At 30.0% G+C, this 15,368-nt stretch overlaps 1 protein-coding gene across 1 annotated transcript; it reads right to left on the bottom strand.

Moving 5' to 3' along the window:
* Nucleotides 1–1,678: 1,678 nt before the first annotated feature.
* Nucleotides 1,679–6,774, bottom strand: LOC111641965 (exosome complex component RRP41-like). The gene is made up of 3 exons (XM_023388218.1): nt 6,576–6,774; nt 6,297–6,503; nt 1,679–2,151 (listed from the first exon to the last, which is right to left on the bottom strand). The coding sequence occupies exons 1-3, from the start codon at nt 6,741–6,743 to the stop codon at nt 1,789–1,791; spliced, it is 738 nt and encodes a 245-aa protein (XP_023243986.1). The 5' UTR covers nt 6,744–6,774; the 3' UTR covers nt 1,679–1,788.
* Between the last annotated feature and the right edge of the window lie 8,594 nt (nt 6,775–15,368).

Consider the following 15,368-nt stretch of genomic DNA (forward strand, 5'->3'; position numbering starts at 1 on the left):
AGAGGATAAGGATAACTTGCCAAAAAGAAAACGCTCTCGGTTAATTAATAGTGTTTTTAGTGATGACGAAGAAAACATTGTTTAACTTATCTTAATTATGAAAAGATTATGAAGATATTTATCTTAATTATGAAAATATACTAGCATGTTTTTTTTAATTTTTGGAACCTTACCCTCCTTTTCGTATTAGTTCTTTGTTTCGTATAACACGGATTCGCATAACACGGCAATTTTTTGGAACGTAACTACCGTGTTATACGGGGGTTACCTGTATATGTATATATATACTTTAGAAGTTGATCTACTATCAAAAACGTTCGATTCAACACCACACACAGTACTCAGAAAAACATCACACAATAGTGCCAGTGCTGCCAGCTAAAACACACACACCAACAAAAAAATATTGGAGTAGCCCAAAATATAGCCAAAGATTGTAGCGCCACATCACTAGCGAAAATTTAAATTTGCAGACTGGAATGGTTTCGGATAACCGACGCTCTACTGTAATAACATATTTAACCAGGGCTGTGGAGTCGGTAGATTTTTACACGACTGCACAGCCCTGGCAGGGCTGTTGAGACAGTCGGAGTCGTGGAGTTTGTGTTTTAGCCGGAGTCGGTAGATTTTTACGCTACTCCACAGCCCTGTATTTAACACTCTTCCATCCCATTAAAACATAAGGGTAGATAGGACCAAATATCAAGATGTAACTTTTATAATAAAATGTCAAGTGATATGGATATCGTCCCTATTGTTCCAATCCAGATCTGTTCCTGATAGAACAATATACTAATATTAGGAACGTCAATGTTGAAAAACTGGTATAATACTATGCTACACTGCTATAGAGCAGAGGTGGCAAACCTATGGCACGCGTGCCCAAAGTGGCACGTTGAAGAAATCATCCGGCATGTAACATATTATACGATATCGGTTTATTATCTTTTTCAATCAGGTTCTTTACATTTACTCTAATTACAGCATATTATTTTATTTATTTAAATATAGTTTTATAAAACTCTTTTTGCTCTGTGGGCACTAAGAGGGCTTTTTTATTTAGCTAACTCCAAATGGAACAGTTAGATCACCACCTGAAAATTTTCTGGGGTTTTGATCTTGGGTCTACAAGAGTGATAAGCTACCATTTTGACCACTCGGCCATTCCGCCAAATTTAAATATAGTTACTAGAAGTCTAAAACTTCTGCATGCATAATCATTTTTAAATAAAAGTATGCTTGATGTGCTTACTATGTGGCATGCAGACTCAAAAAGGTTTGCCATCCCTGTCATAGATCATTTCAGTTCTAGCTAATGGTAATCTGTAATATGTTTGGGATCAACTTTTACTGCATGATAGATATAACTAAAAAATTTGAAATAAAAAGCTTGAGCTTGTCATACATATCATTTTTATGGTAGTTAAAATGTGTTTAACAGATAAAATACAATTGCATAATGCATATGCTGATCTTCATCTATCAAAACTGTAAGTGACATGTTCTATGCTATGTGTAATTATGTTAAGACAATGTATTGGACCTCCAGTAGTTAGATAACCACTGTTTCATGGAATTTATTACTGGACTGTTTACCAAAACCTTTGTTAATAAATTAATGAAATAGAGAATACACATTTTAAAACATAGAATTAATTTCTAAAAGATTGCTAAAAGTCACATTCCAACATGAAAGTAACACCAAAATTATTTTTATTAATTAATACAACCTGAAATACTTTTGTATATAAAGATTATCTGAGAGTTTTTTAATTATTTTTATGAATTTTAATCTTTTCTCATTCTACAATTTATTTTGTTAACATGCTGTCTCAAAGCTTCATCCATAATTTCGTAAATACTCACACAGCCTTTTATTGTTTGATCCATTAATTTATTCTGTAAATCAATATGCAATCGCCCAAAAGATTCTGCCAAAACAATCTCTTCAGTTTTTGGGAGAATGGCTATAATTAATGTAGGTGTTCCAAAACTTTCTTCTTGATAATTGATGTCAACAATAGGTTTATCATTAATGAGTCCTCCTGAGCAGGAGCAAACATAATCTTTCAAAGGAATTCCAGCATCAGCTAGAGCTAATGTACCAGCATTAACACAGGCACTATAGTTACCACCATCAGCTTGAAGAACCTGAATGAATTTAAATTTTAAAAAATTTGAGTTTATTTTTACTATTATTATAAAGTTAATCATTAAAATTAATAAACAATTTAAGACTATACAATTAATTTTACAATTATTGTCCTGGCAATTTTATCAAATGTATATTTTATTTTTTATTTGTGCTGTCACTGGAAGGAAGTCCTGTAACATTTTGCATAATGACGCTGATGAGCAGACTCTAATAAAAGGTCTACTCCTCTGCAAGACTGTTAATTTCCTGAGGTGTGAGAAAGAACATCAAAAGACTTTATTGTACAGTCTTAAATTGTTTATTAATGATGAGCCTGACATTGCTTGGGGAAAAGATAACATTACAAATATTAGAAAACAAACATTAAGAATATTAGATTATTTTGTACTTCTAACCCTTATATTATATTATAGTACTTGATTTATGTAACTATGAACATTATCTTACATATGTAATCTTATCTTATCTCTACTTATACACTAATATTAGTATTGTACATTGTCTGGTGATTATTTTATGCTATATAAAGCCTTATCAATTATGTCATGCTATATAGAAGCTATAATGGAAATGCTATACATTATCCTATGCATATGTGTGTAAATAGTTCATATAAATAAACAGGTATTGTTTGCGTTGGATCTATGGTTGAGTGCATTCCTTTGGATATGCAGTCTCTCGGCCATCCTCCATCCTAAAATCTGACTGCTTGCATATGTGACCTATTGCAAAACTGTAAAACGCTCACGTTGAGCAACAATGGTGTCAGTCCTGATGTAGGCATCACCGATCCAGTGCCGACCCTTCAGTCACAAAAGTACGTGATCAAAATATTCTAAATGATCTGCAAGATTGGACATACCAAGGCAAACTATAGCAACATCAGGGTTATCGGTATATGGGAGATTACAGAATTTATATATCAAAGAATAAACCTAATTTAATTTGGGTTGAACTTTGTGAAATAAATATGGAGCAGTCATTGCCCAGATGGGTAGACAGTGATCCACAACTGACTGAAAATTCATTTTAAAAAAAAATTGTTCTTAAAACAGAATTTGAAGAAATATTTTTCCAGAAATGCCAGATAATACCTTGTTTAATAGCAAGAAATTTAATAATGTGAGAAATATGACCATGAAAAATTAATTTTTTGTCAGATATGATGCCGAGATCACGATGAGACTTAATGTAATTTATTTTAATGGAATCGATATAAACTGAAGGGCAGTACGGGTTGCAAATTAGAGAGAAACACATAATAACTGTTTTGTGAATACTGATTGTTAAATTACTGGCAAATGTAGAGCATATGGAATTAATATCAGATTGTAAGGAGGAAGGATCATTAAATAAAATTTTAATGTCACCTGGAGGACAGGTTAATAAATAGTTTATCTATGTATGCTGAGAAAAAGAGCATACTTAGTATTGAACCCTGTGGCATGCAACGAACAGGGAGAAAAAGGCAGAAATTCGAAGTCACCAATATAAATCTTAAATGATCTAGACAGGAAATAGTTATTTAACCAACAGCAGTGAGCTAGATCTAAGTCAAAATAATCACTAAGAGTAGTAAGAAGTAAGTTTGAAAGAACTGAATTGAATGCCTGGAAAATGTCAAAATATATTATTTAAGTGGATTCCTTTTTCTAAAAATTTTGCAAAATTGTGTAAGTTGTTTTCAAAAAGGTTAGTGATGGTAGAGAGGTTACAAATGTTGCAGTATTGTTGAGAGGAGATTCTGGAGGTTATTTGTGCATATATTTTGTGTTATAATCATGTTTCAAATATTTTTACCATGGTTGGTAAGATAGTGACTGGTCTATAGAAGGTACGGTACTATCTTTTTTGGGTAGTGCATTTATTTTTGAAGTTAGCCACTAATTTGGGACATAGCTCAAGTTTAGTAGCCTAGTGAACAATTTGGAGAGAATAACAGCAGATATTGCATTTAGCTTTGAGTAAAATGAGAAGGAATTGAATCTGGGCTGTAATTGGAGTTATTTAGTCTCTCTATGGCTAATGTAACTTCAGAAAAAGAAATAACAAAATTATGTTTACATTGTTAAAAGGATAGAGATGAAAGTCAGTTTCAAGTAGGAGACAAAAATATCTAGTCTTGATATTATAAATATCGTAAATTTTATCATCAGGAATGGAATTGTGTTTTGTGGAAGTTTTTTTTTTTTTAGAAAATTTAGAAATAAAACACCAGCAGGTATGGTGATCTGAAGCTAAGTTAGATACATTTCTGTTAAAATATTCTTTGGAAGGAAATATGAAGTTCACAATAATAGCATTGTTGTAGAATTCTGTGTATGTAAAGATCACAAGGGTTACCATATTGTTTCCATTTAGTCCATTGTTTCAAATAGTATTGGAAAGTTTCTTGAGGTAGAGAGGAAGTCATTCATGAGTGGAAATTTTCATTTTGCAGACCTGTAAGAACTTATTGATTATGATCATAAATAAATTGTAAATTTTATCTGTCAATTTCTGAGGAGAAATAGGAGAATCCAGGAAGATCCAATCAATTGAGCAGAGGAAATTTGAGTCCTCTGCTCGATTGAATGATGACCAATTAGGGACATTAATGTATCTAGCAGGTTGATGTTTGTGTGTATTTAATTGAATGTCAAGGCGTATGGCTTTGTGATCAGAATTAAAACCATGAACAAGGGTGATAGACATGGCACAATTGAAAATGAAAGCAAGGTCTAAAAAATTGTTAAGGCAAGATGGAAACAATATTTCTTGCTTGAAATGAAAAAACTAATAAATATCATTAATAAAAATTGTTCAATCTGGTCAAGGGAAGAAGATGGCCCACTTGATGTCCAAAAAATGTTAGGGATTTTAGAGATACTTTTAGATGGCCGAGTATCTGAAACAGTCAAAACTATAAAATATTTTTAAACATTTCCTGTATATATACAGTGTGTCCCAAAAGTATATACTGTATAACCAACATTTTACTGCTTTTCAGAATTGTTAGGAATTTAAAAGAAATGTAAATGATTTCGTTTGTATATACAAATTACTTTACACTAATTTTTGATAATTCAAAATTAAAGATCATTATATTAATTAATAATTTAATGACAAAAATACTGTATTTGGATTTCCCAAAAGTATAAATAATAAAACAAAATTGCAAAATTTGAAGTATAAAAAACTTAAAATTACAAAAATAAAAATACATGACATCACATAACACTTTTATTTTGTTATCAAGTAGTAATTTCAATATTGAATCAAAACTTTCCAAAATGCCACATGGAAGAGAGTTTATTATGGAAGAAATTGCATAAATATGGAAATTGAAAGCAGAAGGATGTAATGTCAAGGAAATTGCTGTTTTAATGAACAGATCTATTCCCGAAGTTTATAAAATTTTGGGAAAACATCATCAATACCTTCTAAACATTGATCAGGAAGACCCAAAATTACATCTCAAAGGGATGATAATTGAACTGTGCACTTTGCATCACAACAGGATAAATCAGTTTGTCAAATTTTGTGTGAAAGTAGATTAAAAATATCAAAAAGCATTGTTCATCAAAGAATTTCAGCAGATCCACATATGAAATTTGTTGCTTTAATGAAAAAACCATCACTAACAAAACAATGTTAATTGGCAAAAATGTAGTGGACTAAAGATCTCATGCTGTGGAATTCTGTCCTTTTCAGTGATGAAAAGAAATTTAATTTTGATGTGCTCATTACTGGCATGATATTAGGAAAGAAGAATGCAGTTTTTCAGCAGATCACAGGATGGTGATTCTGTTGTAGTGTGGAACTACTTTGAATTTAATGGATTATCAGATTTAGTGACTAACTAGTAGACAGCCATCTAAAAGTTATCAAGTGCTGAAAAAAAATTGCAGCCAAAGTTTTCAATGCAAAAACATGAATGTCAGACGTTCAGTACCACCTTTCTGTAAGGCTAGAAGTTTGACAATGGCGTTTGGAATGTTGAGCACGATTCCAATGACATTCTGAATGCCATCAATCTTAAATGATTTCATCCCTTTATCAATTCATATCCTGATAAGGTATAATTCTAATAATTAATATATCTTATGGTTATCTAACTGTTATATAATTCACAGAGTATATGTATTACCATCTCCCTTACCTCAAAAAATATATCAATTTGTGACTTGGGAAACTGTTTAATCAATATAGCAGATTCAAACGTTTGACGAAGTTGCAAGCTAATCTCTTGAGACTTTTTATCACCTCGAGGTCTCTTCTTCCTTTCTCCTGTACTAAAAGTTGTCATACTATATTGACAATTTAATAGCACTCTGTCGTAAAGTGCCTTGGACTTACTACCTCTAACCTATGTAAACAAAGCAAAGCATGCCATTCAGGGTAAGTTCAATAGCAAATAATTTGAAGGTGTAATTTTTACCTCATGAGGACCATAAACGGCGGCGAGAACTTTAGTATTTCCTTGCTCCAAGTATGCAGAACCATCGGCTTGATCAAAAACGCCCAAACGACAATTAACTTGTCTTAGTTCATCGGCTTTTCGTCCATCTATTCGGAAACCTTGATCGAACAACAGCTCCTGCTCCATGTTAAGTGAAAAATATCCTTACGCCATCTAACGGGAATATCACCTATTTAAAATAATGTATTAATCGCTTTAGTTCCCAGCAATTTTTGATATTAATGTAATTAAACATAAAAAATACTTAAAACTGAAAAAAACAAAAGAAATGCGTTAATTTTGAAGAAAAAGCTTCAAATTTTATTTTCCATTGTCTCGCCTTTCTGTGAAATCTGACGCTGATGAGTCATTGTGTTTACAGCTGGATGACCTTGAGAACAGCTGGTATTGGATTTCCCGGGACATTCTCATAGAAGTTTCGGGAAGCGAAGGGTTTAAAGTAGGGTGAATACTAGCTGGCCGTATATTTTTGAATATTTTTAAAAATTAAAATTTTTATTGCGATTTCCGACCCCCCCGACTTAATTAAACGTATATATAATAAAATATATTAATTAAAAAATTAAAAAACTATTGGAGGTCTTTTTTGATATCAGAAACTAGCTTTAAATAACTTTACCGAAGTAAAATCCGTGCACTACAACTTTAGAACGATTAATTAAATTTGATTAAAAAAATCACATTAAAAAAACAATTAAGCGTTAATCGCGCGTCATTAAAGGTTGATTAAAATCTCGATAAAATTTTTTCGCGCGGGTAAAAATTTTTGAAAAAATTTGGAGACCTAAAAAACATCCAAAAATTGAAAAAAAAAAAATTTCGGGGCCCAAAGGCCCGGGTTTTATGTAACGCTATATAACTTGCCCGAGTTAACTCGGAAGAGGAACTAAAGGTGTTTTAAATCAATAAAATATTGTATTAAATTTAAATGTATTCTATAGGTATAATTATTTATATTTTTGTTTTATGAAAATAATTATTTTAATCTATAATATAAGACATTTATTAAGTTCATTGCTTCGATAAAACACGTTTTATAATAGAGCACGTCCATAGAGCGCTAAAAAAAAGAGAGTAAAGCTCACTATCTCGGGAAAAATACAATATACAAAACGAGATAATAGATCTGCTGCATCAAAGTGTAAAGTCTCATATTATTGATGAAATAAAAAAATCAAAATATTTTTCCATAAATTTAGGCTATACTCCTAACATTAGTAAGATACAGCAAATGACTCTTGTAATCAGATACGTTTCAATCAATAAATTTGACGCTGATGTTGAAATTAAAATTAATGAAAGCTTTTTAGGCTTCTTATCAGTCGAAAGATCCACAGGAAAACAAATGTCTGATATTATAATTGGAGAACTTAATGACTTGGGTTTAAATTTGCATGATATCAGAGGGCAGGGAAACGACAACGGGTCCAATATGAGGGGCGATAAAGCAGGAGTGCAATCTAGAATTAAACAATATAATTCGCGAGCATTCTATGTTCCGTGTAGTAGCCACTCTCTCAATCTTGTTAATGATATGGCTAAAGCATCCTTGGAAGCCGCTAATTTCTTCAACACGGTCCAAAAAATATATTTATTTTTTTTCGGCATCTACTTTTCGATGGGCAATACTTTTAAAACACATTCAAGGCTTAACTTTGAAACCATTGAGTGACACTAGCAGGGCCGGATCATCGCATAGACAAATGAGACAAATATCTAGGGCCCAGTTTTTAGAAGATCCCGGTCAAACTGTTTATTTTGAAAACATTTGTAAATAAAATTCTTCAGATAATTTAGATTTTTTTTATAGCAATTAAATATTTCTTATTAATAAAAAATTAACATTTGTTTTAGTTTTTCACATTATTTAGTTTTGTTTTATTTATTGTTTTATATTATTTGTGTGCTTTATTTCTTGTGGGAGAGGGGGGCCCAGTAAAAAGAAAGTGTCTAGGGCCCCAAAGTGGGTTAATCCGGCCTTGGACACTAGATGGAAGAGTTGGATAGAGACCTTAAAGCCTTTGAGATTTCATTTGGGAGATGTATACGACGCCTTGCTAAGCATTTACGAAAACCAAAAAATTGATAATTTAAATTAATAAGAGATGAGGCCTCGGGTTTATTAAATTGTATTAAACAATTTAAGAGTTTGTGTTCGTTAGTTATTTGGCATAAAATACTAAATTCCATTAATCCAATAAGCAAGTTTATGCAAACAAAAGATTTTGATCTAGCCTTTGCACTTGATCTTTTACAAAACTGCAAAATATTTTTTAAGAATCTTCGATCGGATTCGTCCTTCGATGAAACTATTATTGATGCTACCGAAATTGATGTAGAGGCTAATTTTGGATCAACAATAACACGACACCATGTTAGAAGAAAGAAAAGAAACTTCTTATACGAACCCATCAAAGATTCAAAAGAAAAATATAGAGTTTTTTTATTTTACAATCGATCAAGCACTAAATGCACTAAATGCTAGATTTGAACAACTCAGTAATCATAGTAACTATTTTCAATTCTTATATAATATATACGATTTAAATATCATGTCCAAAGAAATGCTACTAAAACACTGCAAGAATTTAGAATGCATTTTAACTGATGGTGATTCTGTTGACATAAAAAGGGTAGAGTTAGCAGAGGAAATTTCAGCAGTATCTGCACTTTTGGGCAAAAAAGAAAGCCTAAGCAATGTATACTGAGCTTAATTACAAAGTTAAATTTTGCCCCAAATCTTACTATTGCTAACGATGCCAATAACTAGCAAGTGTCGAATGGAGTTTCTCTAAGTTAAAATTAATTAAGAACTTTTTACGTTCGACTATTACACAAATCGTCTTAATGGTTTGACCATGTTGGCAATTGAGCATGAAATTGCTGATCAAGTAAATTTAAAAGAAACAATAAAAAAAGTTTGCAGAACTGAAAGTAAGAAAAAAGTTTTTTGTGATTTTAGCGGAGTTGATGTTATCTTGTTTTATTTTCAAAATAATGGCATTTTGATTGCTTGTGCAATAATACATTTTTAATAGCATTTAAAAAAGTTAACAAATTATATGGTTAACAATTTGTGGCTAAGTACAAATATTTCTTAATTTCTACTGTTTTGTACTGCTTGATTATTAATGTTATGTTGTATGTTTCTTTCTAAATATATGGTTGTATTAAAATTTAAATAAAATCGAATCTTAAATCGATTTTGATTTTATATCTTTATATTGAAGGTATTCTGCTATATGTTTTTTTTAGTAATTTATTTAAAGACTTGTAATCATACAAAAATGATAACAAATATTGATTTAAATAGTTTATCCATAACAATTCTAAATAAATATATCAATTTTTCATCTTTATGGAAAATATCAGAATAAAGTGAAAATTTTACCTATTTCTATAGAAATTTATTTAATATTATATTAGTTTGGTGTAGTTTTCCTGTGACTTAACATTTTTTAAAGTATTTTATACACTTCTTCTTTGACACGGTTTATATGGGAATGCAAGCCTTTTGGCCTGTTCTCTGATGTACTAAACTTTCGTACAAATTATTCGTTGTATATTAAGAAAAAAAGCGTCTTTACTTTTGTCATATTTTACTATCTAAACAATACAGCGCAAGTTTTTAACATCGCTTTATTTTACTTTTCCGGCTGTTATACAGATGGAAAGTATTATAATCTAGCAATAGAAAAAGACCTATCTGCAAATTTTTAGATTTTTGGATTTAGGACTGTTGAAACGCCGAGAAATGCAAAAAGATTCGAAGGTAATTTCTGTATGTATCTGTTAATGTGTGTGGGACACGATTTTCTTCACTCTGTTTGAAGCTTGATAACTTCTATGCTTTTTTGCCGAAAATTTCTGAAATTTTGCAGGGAGGTTTTTATGAGGACTTATTTATATTACTGTTATGTTTATTCAATTAAAAGGATCGAACATGAACGAAAGAAAAGCCGCTCAAAATGACATCTTAACGGATAACAGTATAATGGACCGTACAGAGTTTGCCTAATAACATTAACATTAAAAAAGTACAGATTGCAACAATGTTATATTTAATGAAAAGAAAAGTTTAATAGTGATGTTTTTAGGTCACGTCTGTATACAGTAGAACCTCGATTATCCGGACTAATTGGGGATGAAGGTAGTCCGGATAAGGAAAAATCCGGATAATCAAAACAAATACTTTAATTTGTCTTAATGATAATACAACACGTTTTCTTTTCGATGGCATAACGGTAATATTAAAAGTAAATACTGTATTTAAATCGTGTGCAAATTTTNTTCCAGGATGAGAGTGGGTACATTCCTGTTGTGCTATGCCCTGACTATATGATGTTTGTAAGAGAACTGAAGTTTGCAGGATGTCATACACAGGAAATACACTTTCATCTTGGTCACTTCTCTGGGGAATGCCATTAGTAGTAGTAGTAGTAGTGGTAGTAGTAGTAGTAGTAGTAGTAGTAAGATACAGTTCAAGTCATTTTATGAGATTTCACGTATTGAATGCTATTTTATTTTAAACAAATCACATCAGTAATTAGAATTTAAAAATAATTTTATTTCATATTTTTACATTTACATGATGGCAAGATTTTTGAAAACAATATCAAAATATAATTAAAAAATTGCTGCAAATTATTTTCATAGCAGTACTGAAAATTAATTTATATTTAATAATGTATATTGAAGGTATTAAATTTAATATATAATTCTTTCATTTAATATAACATTTAAACTGTAGAATATAATAAAAAACTGAAAATAATACTTTTTGAATCATTTTTAACTTCAGTCAAAGTCATTATTCTTTGACAGAATTGTTTGCATGGAAGCTAAAGTTCAAATTATTAAAATCAATGAAAATTATATAATTTTCAATTATTATATATTAATAAATACATTTTTAAAATAAAATTTTATATAAAATAGAGGTAAAAGGTAAATATAAACAAGATACAGTACCAACTGGATTATTGATGTAAATAAGACAGAAAAAAAATGGACTTTGCTTATAAGCAGCATTAAAACTTTAATAAGTAATGTTTTTTTGAGTAATTTCATAATCCTTCTTCAGGTTCAAACATGTGTAGAATACATCACACATGGATATTCTATCAGTTTTAAAAAATACTAAAATAAAATATCAATTAATTTAAATTTCACAGTTTAATAAATTGCATACATTTGATTGTCACAATATTATTCATTCATTGTGCAGAATAGGTTATAATATTTACAAACATTTATAAGAATTGGCAGTGCTGCATTTATTTGGATACAATACATTTAATTTTAAGATGCAAAAATTATTAATGTAACATTTACATAAATTTACAAAATACATACAACACAAATTACATATCACAACAATTTTAACACTTTCTCACTAAATTACTCCATTATCATTAATATTAACATACAAAAAATATAATACTTAAATGTTTCTCAAAAAATACAATACTGTACTTTTTGATAAGATATTTTATAAAAATTTTAGACTGAAACAAAATGATTTTTACAAGCTCAAATAAATGAAAATTGATAATTAATTGAATTACTATACAGCAATACATACAAAAACTTTCTTCACTTTGAACAATATAATTGATTTTGAGCATTGATATCAACTTCGGCATTTATCAATTTTTCTGAAAATGCAAACTCATTTTAAATAAAAATTTTACATTTGAATCTGGATTTACAAAATAATTGCTAGCAAGTAACACATTTTCTGAAGAAATTGAAGAATAAACAACCTTTACTTCCATGTAAATTTCAAAATTGCACATGGATATAGTGCCAAATTATCCACTAGGCACTTGAGGCAGATGCCTAGGAGTTCTGGGTCTCATGGGCCCCAAAATTGGGGGAAAAAATATACAATTGCAACAGTAAGTTTGCTTTATCATAATTTATAAATAATTCTATGGCTACAATTAGACATTATTAGCTCATTATGTCAAATTGTATTTTAAACTCCATGCAAAATGTTATATAAAGTGTTAATAGCAATCCATGCCAAGTGTTATAAAAAGGATTTTAACACTGTTTGACAGTGTGCTTATTATGTAATAAAATTATGTAGAGGAGACTCAATCTTTTGTGCCTCAATCCACCTATTATCCTATATGGATTTAGGTTTGGATTAATGCATCACATGGATTAATGCATCACTGCATGGATGAAGGGTTTAATCCATCACTGCATGGATTATAGTGATGGATTAAACTATTATCCATGCAGTGATGGATTAAACCCTGAAGGGTTTAATCCATCACTGCATGGATAATAGTGACTGCATGGATAATAGTTTAATCCATCACTATAATCCATGCAGTGATGGATTAAACCCTTCATCCATGCAGTGATGCATTAATCCATGTGATGCATTAATCCAAACCTAAATCCATATAGGATAATAGGTGGATTGAGGCACAAAAGATTGAGTCTCCTCTACATAATTTTATTACATAATAAGCACACTGTCAAACAGTGTTAAAATCCTTTTTATAACACTTGGCATGGATTGCTATTAACACTTTATATAACATTTTGCATGGAGTTTAAAATACAATTTGACATAATGAGCTAATAATGTCTAATTGTAGCCATAGAATTATTTATAAATTATGATAAAGCAAACTTACTGTTGCAATTGTATATTTTTTCCCCCAATTTTGGGGCCCATGAGACCCAGAACTCCTAGGCATCTGCCTCAAGTGCCTAGTGGATAATTTGGCACTATATCCATGTGCAATTTTGAAATTTACATGGAAGTAAAGGTTGTTTATTCTTCAATTTCTTCAGAAAATGTGTTACTTGCTAGCAATTATTTTGTAAATCCAGATTCAAATGTAAAATTTTTATTTAAAATGAGTTTGCATTTTCAGAAAAATTGATAAATGCCGAAGTTGATATCAATGCTCAAAATCAATTATATTGTTCAAAGTGAAGAAAGTTTTTGTATGTATTGCTGTATAGTAATTCAATTAATTATCAATTTTCATTTATTTGAGCTTGTAAAAATCATTTTGTTTCAGTCTAAAATTTTTATAAAATATCTTATCAAAAAGTACAGTATTGTATTTTTTGAGAAACATTTAAGTATTATATTTTTTGTATGTTAATATTAATGATAATGGAGTAATTTAGTGAGAAAGTGTTAAAATTGTTGTGATATGTAATTTGTGTTGTATGTATTTTGTAAATTTATGTAAATGTTACATTAATAATTTTTGCATCTTAAAATTAAATGTATTGTATCCAAATAAATGCAGCACTGCCAATTCTTATAAATGTTTGTAAATATTATAACCTATTCTGCACAATGAATGAATAATATTGTGACAATCAAATGTATGCAATTTATTAAACTGTGAAATTTAAATTAATTGATATTTTATTTTAGTATTTTTTAAAACTGATAGAATATCCATGTGTGATGTATTCTACACATGTTTGAACCTGAAGAAGGATTATGAAATTACTCAAAAAAACATTACTTATTAAAGTTTTAATGCTGCTTATAAGCAAAGTCCATTTTTTTTCTGTCTTATTTACATCAATAATCCAGTTGGTACTGTATCTTGTTTATATTTACCTTTTACCTCTATTTTATATAAAATTTTATTTTAAAAATGTATTTATTAATATATAATAATTGAAAATTATATAATTTTCATTGATTTTAATAATTTGAACTTTAGCTTCCATGCAAACAATTCTGTCAAAGAATAATGACTTTGACTGAAGTTAAAAATGATTCAAAAAGTATTATTTTCAGTTTTTTATTATATTCTACAGTTTAAATGTTATATTAAATGAAAGAATTATATATTAAATTTAATACCTTCAATATACATTATTAAATATAAATTAATTTTCAGTACTGCTATGAAAATAATTTGCAGCAATTTTTTAATTATATTTTGATATTGTTTTCAAAAATCTTGCCATCATGTAAATGTAAAAATATGAAATAAAATTATTTTTAAATTCTAATTACTGATGTGATTTGTTTAAAATAAAATAGCATTCAATACGTGAAATCTCATAAAATGACTTGAACTGTATCTTACTACTACTACTACTACTACTACTACCACTACTACTACTACTACTAATGGCATTCCCCAGAGAAGTGACCAAGATGAAAGTGTATTTCCTGTGTATGACATCCTGCAAACTTCAGTTCTCTTACAAACATCATATAGTCAGGGCATAGCACAACAGGAATGTACCCACTCTCATCCTGGAACCTGCTGACATACCACATCACTTCACAACTTTGTGCCATTTCCCTCTATCCATACATACCTCTTTCACTTTCACAATCACTATTCTTTTCATACACTTAGTACCTACATTCACTCAGAATCTGTTTCTCTTTCAGATACACTTCCACTTGCTCAGTTCATCTTGTCCTTGGTCTTCCCTGCACACTGCCCCCACACAACTTACATACCTCATCTTTTGACATTCATTCCATTTGACCAAACCAATGAAGTCATCCTTGATGCACTCATTCCATTGCATTTTCTTTCACACCACACTGCAGCAACACATCCTTGTCACTCACTAGATCTCAGATATCTTAGCTGCAATAACAGTGCTCTTATGTTCTGTTCCACACACCCACACCTTACAACCTTACAACCGAATTGGATGGATCACTGTCTTGTAGTACATAGCCACACTTGCCTTCTTCAAAAACATTCTTATGAATCAATCTCCCTTTTGTAC

The sequence above is a fragment of the Centruroides sculpturatus genome, unplaced genomic scaffold (genome assembly GCF_000671375.1).
Source record: "Centruroides sculpturatus isolate CEXI.00-Female unplaced genomic scaffold, Cexi_2.0 scaffold113, whole genome shotgun sequence".
NCBI classification, from domain to species: Eukaryota; Metazoa; Arthropoda; class Arachnida; order Scorpiones; family Buthidae; genus Centruroides; species Centruroides sculpturatus.